At 35.5% G+C, this 9,624-nt stretch overlaps 1 protein-coding gene across 1 annotated transcript; it reads left to right on the top strand.

Annotated features, from left to right (window-relative positions):
- Positions 1 to 1,267: 1,267 nt before the first annotated feature.
- On the top strand, positions 1,268 to 8,969 carry LOC120328781 (aldehyde dehydrogenase 1A1-like). Its single transcript, XM_039395321.2, has 11 exons — positions 1,268 to 1,760; positions 2,058 to 2,162; positions 2,594 to 2,734; positions 3,830 to 3,959; positions 4,698 to 4,759; positions 5,235 to 5,400; positions 5,761 to 5,940; positions 6,332 to 6,516; positions 6,639 to 6,806; positions 6,942 to 7,099; positions 7,589 to 8,969. The coding sequence occupies exons 1-11, from the start codon at positions 1,710 to 1,712 to the stop codon at positions 7,740 to 7,742; spliced, it is 1,500 nt and encodes a 499-aa protein (XP_039251255.2). The 5' UTR covers positions 1,268 to 1,709; the 3' UTR covers positions 7,743 to 8,969.
- The last annotated feature ends 655 nt before the right edge of the window (positions 8,970 to 9,624 follow it).

Below are 9,624 nucleotides of genomic sequence, written 5' to 3'. Positions count from 1 at the left end.
GTTACTGTAAAACTTGATCGAAGGCTGAAGAAGTTGCTGGATTTGCTATGCTATATTGTTTTAAAACATAATCCCTCAAAAAAAAAAAATTAATAAGGGCTAAAGGTTTCTCTCTGTTATGATACTGTGTTCCTATAGTGTGTCTAACTATGCTCCACAGCAGTGCTTCCAAAATTGGGTCGCTTGTTTTTCAAAATATGGTATTTATTTATCTCAATTTATATAAAACTTTTTTATTTGATTTTCATTTGATAATGAAGTGTTGCGCAATATTGAGGGAAGTATCACAGTGTAAAACTCGATTTTGCTCAAGTTTTTTTTTTTTTTTAATTTGTGTCGCTTGAAAAAAGGTTGAGAACCACTGCCTCATAGTAGTGTTACCCACCCCGACGACACGGACTCAAATAAGTCCGCAAAGAGCCCTGGGGGGTCCGCAGACGTATTGGCTACATTGAGCATTTTTTAAGAAGATAGACATAATAAACAAGAGAGCTATGCTCAAATATATGGACACGTAGCGCCACCCAATGGCAATAATTTTGATGACGTCATAGCGAAAAAAAAGTAATAGCCTTCTGGAGAAAAAAATTTTCTTCAACCACTGGAAATTTCGAAGCAATTGGTCCAGTATTCGAAGAGAAAAGCGACTTTTTAAAAACGTGTCAAAGAACAAGAACAAGAACAACAACAACATAATATTGAAACGATCGTTATGTCCACTACGTGTCCAAAAACTTGAAAAACCTTACATACTGACAATAGTATTACATGATTTATATTTGCATATTACTTTTACGCAAAACATTCGTTTGTTTTGTAACGATTGACTATTTTTGATCGCGTCGTCGCTATTGTTTCATAACACAGATTTATTCATGTGCCTTTTACTGAGTCCGTCGCCATTATTTTTCCTCCGAATATAGCACGCGGTCAAAAGCAGTCGTGACAAGTCTACACCAAACACGTTGGATCAGTTTCAATAATATATTCATTTGAAAATACATGCAATAATAATAGCAAATGCCCTAATACTGATTACGTGTCGATTGCTGCCACCGGAAAACTTTTCTTAACACCAAATGTAAATATAATATCATTATGTCTTTATAGGAAAGAATTAGGCAACCCCACCATGTGTGCGACGAAGCGAATACTCAACGATGTTGAAACACAACCCAATAGATATTTTATTTGCTACTGTACAGTGACTATTAGAGCGTTAAATTTGTTGACACGTGAATACCGAATATTTGTTTTTCCATCTCGTTCCGGAATGCGAGCTGCATTGCTTCAAAATTGAATAATATGAACTATTATTCAAGGGGCTGAAAATATGGAAATTATAAATAGCTGCAGTTTAGGTATTCGTCGTCTATTTGTATGTTATTTGGCAGTATTAGAGATCGCCATAAAAAGATATGATTATCATCATATGATGATAATTCACGATATTAAAAACCCATGTAAAAGTTGAGGATAGATTGTAAAATAGAATGTAGCTAGCATATAGCAATACACTGTTCACATAAGCCACAGTAAAACTGAAATAAGTGACGTGGAAGCAACTGCATACGTAAAAGATAAGCCATTTGCTGGACTTCGCTTTCATATTTAATGAAGTTTGATGCCGAGGAATTTTTGCCATTCGATTTTTTAAATCGGAGTTCAAACAAATTTAGAGTGTAGTCAACAAAAATTGTATATTAAGCATGGACAAGATTCCACCAGCATTGATAAAACCAGAAATCAGATACACCAAGGTAAAATACATTTTTCTCTAAAAATTATTACCCGGATAAATCAAGGCAATTTATTACAAGCAATGAGTAATCAAATAACGGTACTCCTGAAGTATGCGCACCAAGATGTCGCACAACCTGAACCCTAACATGGTACACAACGTCAGTTCAGGTTGCGCGCCATCTTGGTGCGCATACTCCAGGAGGTCCCAAATACCTACAGTACAGTGCCTTGTTGACACGCACAAAATAACACTTTTGTGTTGTTTCAAGAATTTAAACAATTTGCATTTTATTACATTACCAATTGTTCTTCAGTTATTCATCAACAATGAATGGGTTGACTCTAAGGATGGTTCGACGTTTGCTACTTACAATCCATCAACAGAAGAAAAAAATGCTGACGTTGCAGAAGGAAAAGAGGTGAGGCTGATATAGAAGTACATGTTGTTATCTTGGGTCGATCCATATATAAAACTGTACTTTACTTGGAAGTCGTCGAACCCAATATCTCCTATTCACCACAGGTTTTGTGCGAGACACGGCTAACCAAGCATTGGGTGGTTTTCAAAATCATCCGCCAAATATCTAATCTAGAAAACACTATAGCTTCTTATCCAACCATGCCTCCACGACACGTTTTGAGTTTCGCATGTGGACGAGTTTTTATATTTACGAAGCCATACCAACTGGAATATTCAGTTTTATTACAGTTTACTGATGGCTTTATTGATTTTAAGCACGCTCATAACGACTTTGTAATATTCCCATCATACAAATCTGAGCAATACCAGAATGATCAGTACGGGATTTTTATTTCCAGGTTAATTTCAAGTAATTTTATACATTTATAGGCCGACATAGATGCAGCAGTTCAAGCAGCCAAAGCCGCATTCTTGCCAGGTGCTGCATGGCGCAAGATGGATGCTTCGTACCGAGGAGTTCTGCTAAACAGATTTGCAGATTTAATCAAAAGGGATGCACAATATATTGCGGTAAACTGAATTGTTAATTAAAATTGCGATCAATGTTGCTATATATATAAACAAATTCGGGCGCTCCAGAAGTGTATGTACCAATATGGTGGTAACTAATTTGTTCACCTCCTTTACAACAAGTCGTGTAAAGGGACTGAAACCTATGGGTAGGGTGTATATTCACTTGGCTAACACAGACAGTCCCCATGGCCTAATCTTAATTAACCTGGTACACATATAGCGAGATTACCTAACCTGGTACATATGTAAAGATTAGTTATCACCACACGTAGATTGTTTGTAGATTGGTCTGGTTTGTGTATTATAACCCCAGCATTGACTGACAATAATTTTGTCTTGCGTTCGTTAACTCGAACTGATAGCCTTCGGATGTAGTAAAGAGACGTTTGAAAACACCTTATGAGTTTATTGCAATTCCGACAATATATACAGAAATATAATGCACACTTAATTAGATCAAATCTAGTCTGATTAACACAAAACACATTGCTGAATATATAGCTTTCTACAGAGCAATTAAAGTATAATAAAGAAACAGATTTTTACATTAATAATGAAAGAATAACGCGTCATTACGGTTTCTGGGTATCTTTTGGTTCACTATAATCAAATATTAATAAAGTGTTTTCTTAAAGTTCATTACTAGCAATTAACTTGTCATTGACAAGTCATCGTGTTCCTGGTCACGTACTCACTCCAATTATGATATATATATTCAAAAAGTTGTTCCCAAGTGGATAATTTGGTTTTAACAAGATATTTCGAATTTACGTTATTAGAAATTTACTGGAAATGAAATTTATTTTTACATGGGGATGGTACCGAAAGTTATTTGGAAGTACCGGGATTCATCCGATTCGGTATTGCATGCCCAATTTATTACGCCATAGTGGAGGTGGTGGCATGGAATTTGAACCCGAGATGTGTAATCTGTGATGCCAAGTATCAACAAAATTGTGCGGTAGACTTTCATCGAAGATTACACATGCTACAAGTGACTTTAAAATTTGCATACAATACTTTAGGAAAAAAAACATTTTGCTATTCAGACGTGCAGGGTTGATTAAAGGGTTTATTCATTATTGTTTTTAGTCTCTCGAATGTTTTGATAACGGAAAGTTGTACGATTCTTTGTTGAAATTCGATGTACCATACAGCATATCTATTATCAGATATTTTGCTGGATGGGCGGACAAGTATCACGGAAAAACCATTCCATTCGGTAAAATAAACTTATGTGTTGATATATCTACTAATACAATTAAATTGGTTTTGTTAGAGTTTAACCCCAGTGTCGAATATGACTTGAAGTCACTAATAACAGCCATCTTATCACTAAATGCTGGTGTCAACATTTAGAATAGCGTGGCGGTAAGTGAATGTACAAAGCACAAGTTAAAGTATAAAAATAAGTATTCATAGTATATAATCGATCATATCTTTAATCTAATTATTATCTAGCAAGGGCTGGGTTTAGGCCATTGTAACCTATGCGGCAAAAGTGGGCTTCTCACTTCCATAGACCCCCGCACTACTTCTAGTTCTATATATAATACACCGATTCACCAAAATACTTTATTGTATTCAAAATATTTTCTGTGTGGTATTTGGTGGAATAAACTTATCCCATCTCAAACTAATCACGAATTGCTTGAAGTCGACTAATCACGAAGATACATTGACTTCGAGGACCCCCAGAAGTATGTGCACCAAGATGGCGCACAGCCTGAACATAGCATCTGTACCAGGTTAGGGTTCAGGTCGTGCGCGATCTCGGTGCACAAACTTTGGGAGCGCCGACTTTGCTACAGGAAGGCTTGGAGTATGAACTGACCTTTTTCGGGAATATATTTGGAGGTCGTTGATTTTATTAATTATTCCGTCAGAGACTATTTTATAAAATTTCGTACGGAATAGAGTCAAACCATAATCAATCAATGCTATAGCTATTCTTTTCCAGATGGTGACTACTTTTGTTACACCAAGCATGAACCTGTGGGAATCTGTGGAGCAATACTTCCGGTAAGTTAAATCAGTACCTATCGAGGGTAAAATTATTCAATAGCAAATATCCTGATTTTTAAATCTTCGTCTACACTACTATTCGACTTGGCTAGAATATTCCATAAACAGTGGTGGGATTCGAAATTGAAAATAACGGATTCTTTTTTGTATCGAACTCAATAACGAAAGGAAATATATATATGTACACTAATAGTACGTTAGCTGCATTAATACGTTCAATAAATACCTCTTGAAACTCCAGATATAACGCTAGCCGTCTGCTGCTGCTGCCCGTAACCCATTTATTGAGGTAGTACAACGTCTAAAACAACAGGAACGGCGTCGCTAATTAGCACGATATTTCAAGAACGGGTACGAGCGAACCCTTGCAAACTTCCTAATTCTTACCACTGTTCATAAATAATATTGTAACATTTTAGAATGATTTTTAAAATAAAATAAACTGCAGTAATTTTGCTTTCATACAAAACAGTGGAATGTGCCAATAATAATGTTTACAATGAAATTTGCTCCCTGTGTGGCAATGGGGAACGTCTTAATTGTGAAACCATCGGAAAACACTCCTCTGAGTGCTTTATACTTGGCATCTCTTGCAAAGGAAGCAGGATTTCCACCAGGGGTTTTGAACGTTGTGCCAGGTTAGATTTTATATGTATAATTTGTGCCAAGATGAAAACAAACAATTCTGTGCGTCTGCTTCAACAAGCCCAAAATTGGGTCAGACATTTATAATCGAAATTTGATACGTGCAATATCATAGTAAATACTTCCCCCTTCTCTCTATTTATTAATCAAAATATCGTTATTTTCATTCCGGATAAAATACTGAATCACTGATGAATGTACTGAACCAGTAGGCAGGCTACAAGAAATTTTATACAATTTATCTCGAATAAAAGGAGAGCCGGTGAATCAAATCACATGTCCTCACCTCACGCTGGATGTAATAAATAAACTCGTGCTAAAAGCTTACTGGTATATAATCCGATGTTTTGTAGGATTTGGGAAAACTGCTGGACACGCTTTATCACATCACATGGAAGTCGACAAAATTTCATTCACTGGATCAGGAGTGACCGGACGCTTGATTCAGAAAGCTTCAGCTGATTCCAATTTGAAACGAGTCTCTCTGGAACTCGGAGGGAAAAGTCCCAATATTGTGTTCTCTGACGTTGATAGTGAGTTTCATTATATTTGATTCAAACATACGTGCTATTACTACTGAAACTTGGCTTTTATAAACATCAAACAATACAATCTGACTTTGAGCTAGTCAGAAAGTTAAAAACAATATTAGCAAACTCTAGTTTGGGAGCACCGGAAGTATGTGCATCAAGATGGCGCACAACATGAACCCTAATCTTTCACAGCCATTTTTTCAGGCTGTGCACCATCTTAGTGCACATAATTAGAGAGTACCCTAGTTTGTTATTGTCTATATTTTGAAATACAGGTTGAAACCATAAGCGTTGTAGTTTATGCATTGAATTTCTGATTGTCTGGTTGAACTTTTATTCTTATATCAAAAATAGATAACTATAGATGAACTAAAGCATTTTATTTTTGCAGTCGATGAAGCAGTATCTCTCGCTAGCAATGCTATGTTTGTGCATAATGGTCAAACATGTTTAGCTGGAAGTCGTACTTTTGTACATGAAGACATATACGAAGAATTTGTTAAAAAGAGCGTTCAGAAAGCAAAATCATTGAAAATTGGAGAGCCTGAGGACGTCAGCACGGAGATCGGACCATTGGTAATAAATTATATTCTTCCTGTGGGTGAATAAAATGGAATATGAGAAAGGCTTTAAGATAGGACTAATGTCATTTCAAAACAAATTGACTTAATATCTTCAAATTTCAATTCTTCGATCAGATCAGTAAAATCCAAGAGGACCGAGTGTTGGGACTTTTAAAAAGCGGTGTCGAGGAAGGTGCAAAAGTTATGTGTGGTGGAAAAAAGATGGAGGGAAAGAAGGGATTTTATATAGAACCAACTGTGCTTACTGGCCTTTGTGATGACATGAAGGTTTCAAAAGAAGAGGTCAGGGTGCATTTTATAAACATTAATCCTCGTTTTAAAATAACATACAACAGAAGCTAATGACATTTAAAATTAGGAATGCACATGGAACACCTTTTCCGCATGCCTAGGCTTTGTAAGATGTTTGTACTGCAGATTTTCGGACCTGTTCAGCAAATTTATAAGTTTAAAGATGTGAATGAAGTGATAGAGCGAGCAAATAATACTAGATATGGACTTGTTGCTGGAGTTATTACAAATGATGTAAATAAAGTTATGGCAATTTCGAACGCTCTACGGGCAGGAACTGTGTGGTAAGTAAATTCTGATAAAATCAAGCATTCAAGTTTCAAAATTTATCAGCGATTATTGTGAGACCTTGGGTTGTAACTCAGCGAGGAAGACAAAATTCGGACCGTACCTTTTCACGAAATTTTAGTATTGCAGCATGGGTATACATACAAATTTCGGTACTCTTGTAGTGTGTGTACAGGTGGGGTTAGAACATAATTTTATTCCGATTTTCCTTATTTTAGTTTTATTACGAGTTCGGGGACTGTCTATGTTAGCCAAGTGAATATACATATCCTTTGCCCATAGGCTTCCGTCCATTCACACAACTTGATGTGAAGTAGGCGAACAAACACATAGTTACCTCGATATTGGTTATCTCCATATACGTCTGGAGGGCCCAATTTCCTTGTCTAGTATTTCAAAAACACAACGCGTCTAGTTTTAGTTATTTGCTTTCGTAATATACTTGGTGATATTTTATAAGTGTAAGTAATTTAATCTTTCATCAGGGTGAATTGTTATTTCGTACTCAGTCCTGGGAATCCATTTGGAGGATTTAAAGAATCTGGAATCGGTCGCGAAAATGGTGAATACGTTTTGAGCCAATATACAGAAGTCAAGACCGTTATTATGAAAATTCCCGGATCAGGTGCTCAAGTGTGAAACAGAGTGTAGGATCCATTTCACACCATTATAAATATGTACTCTATTATATGTATTGATTCATTTTCACAATTGCATTTTTAAAAACCAAAATAATCAGTACTTTTCTCACATGCTACCTCTTCATGCTCTTTGTTATGATTTTATGTGCAGCTATCAAATAGGCAAAAAAAATAGGTTGGATGGGAGAAGGCGTAATGTGATCCGTTTTGTGAGTCACTGTTTGATAATAAAAAGTTTTTACTTTCTTAATACTAAGCGATGTGTGTGTATGACTGTACGAGAGTGTTTGTATATCCATTTTTATTGAACTGCAATTAAGTCTATAGTTTATAGGTCAACAAGGTTTATGGATTCCAATGCCAAATTAGTCTCGCTTCATAATTTCACATTATCCACATTTCCTTAAAACGAAATGAAGGCTCTCCACACTTTACTGATCAAGACGGATGCTATGCGAGTCGTTTATTGTGATTATCGGTTAGTCTTATGTCACACGTTACGTAATGATTGTAAGGTGCGAATTTTAATACCTAGGATGGTATTATTAGGTTTATCCATTCATTTATTTATCCGGTGAGTTTTGTAGATAACTGCACTTTGATGTATCGATTCTATCATACTAACGTTGTGTTATTCGAGTGCTTCAAGTTGACACTAAAAACTTTGGGTCGAAGTCGTTATTTAAATTTTCCAATATACAAGGTTGGAAATTAAATGTAGATGTTCAGGTCAACTATTATTATTTAAAATGAGTTGGATTGGCAGATCTATTTCTGATCATCATCCTTTCCTAATAATTTCATAGCCTAATAAATCCATCCCTTCCATAGTAGTTTCCCAAATAGTGCGCCAGTTATATTACTTTCATTTTTATATATTTCACAAAGTGAAGTGAAATTTGACAAACTCTACATTTTTTAAATTAACTGATCAATGGCTAAAATGGCCGCAAATTTTCACGATCAAAATCGGCAAAATCTGTTGGTTGCTGTACGCTACCATGGGACAAAATGAAAATCAGTGTCGTTTATGAAATATCATAGAATACCCACTTTTGGACGAGAACATATAACTTACTTGTAGATGTTTAGTAAAGTGTGTGTTCTTTATAGTCGATTACTTTTTTTCTTTTCGGAATTTGTATATATTTTAAAAAGTACCATCTCTTTCAATTTCATTTGTTTTTTATTCTGAAAACTTGTGAATACAAAGAAATGAGCTGTGTCATTGAAAATAACAACAACGATGCAACATTCTGATAGATTCATATTGTAAATTGAAACAACACATTTGTATGACTGATATTAGCTTATTCTTAGCACTCAGTTTCGTAGAAAAAGAGAAATAGTAATCACGACAACCCCTTAAACGTATTGAGTTCTTGAAAATAAACATGTCAAGGATGTTTCAACAAAACTCATCGCGAAATCATCTGGGCCTTCTGTATCAATTTCGAGATTTAAACTAGAAGTAAAAAAACATTGTAAATGAGCGACAATGCTCCCATTGTCAATTAAAAGAAAAGACTTTTTCTGGATACCTTACTTGACTTAACCTACGTCCAACGTACGGGAAACGCGTTGAATTAAACTCGTTGTTAATGTCCTGAAAATTATTTAGCCAGCGCAAGAAATCAAGTTGTTGCACATATAATAAATGAGAACGCAAAGCATAATTATTCAATATTTTTATATCAGCACTTTTCACATATCTGTATATTTTACGATGGTACCTTTTGTCTTCTATAATCAAACATAATATCAAGAGGCGCTCCAAGTATATGTATCATTGTAAAGGTAACTAATTTTGTTCGCCTGCTTTACATCAAGTTGTGTAAAGGGACCGAAGCATGTGGGCAGGGCGTATATTCACTTGGCTA

The sequence above is a fragment of the Styela clava genome, chromosome 7 (assembly GCF_964204865.1).
Source record: "Styela clava chromosome 7, kaStyClav1.hap1.2, whole genome shotgun sequence".
Taxonomy (NCBI): Eukaryota; Metazoa; Chordata; class Ascidiacea; order Stolidobranchia; family Styelidae; genus Styela; species Styela clava.
The sequence above is the reverse complement of the archived record's forward strand: the minus strand, read 5'-3'. Positions and strand labels throughout refer to the sequence as shown.

Bases quoted from the DNA above. Each gene is read 5' to 3' on its own strand.
- LOC120328781 (XM_039395321.2), top strand. From the start codon at position 1,710: ATGGACAAGATTCCACCAGCATTGATAAAACCAGAAATCAGATACACC. The intron at 1,761-2,057 runs GTAAAATACATT...ATTGTTCTTCAG, and splicing joins CAGAAATCAGATACACCAAG to TTATTCATCAACAATGAATG. The intron at 6,807-6,941 runs GTCAGGGTGCAT...TTTGTACTGCAG, and splicing joins TGAAGGTTTCAAAAGAAGAG to ATTTTCGGACCTGTTCAGCA.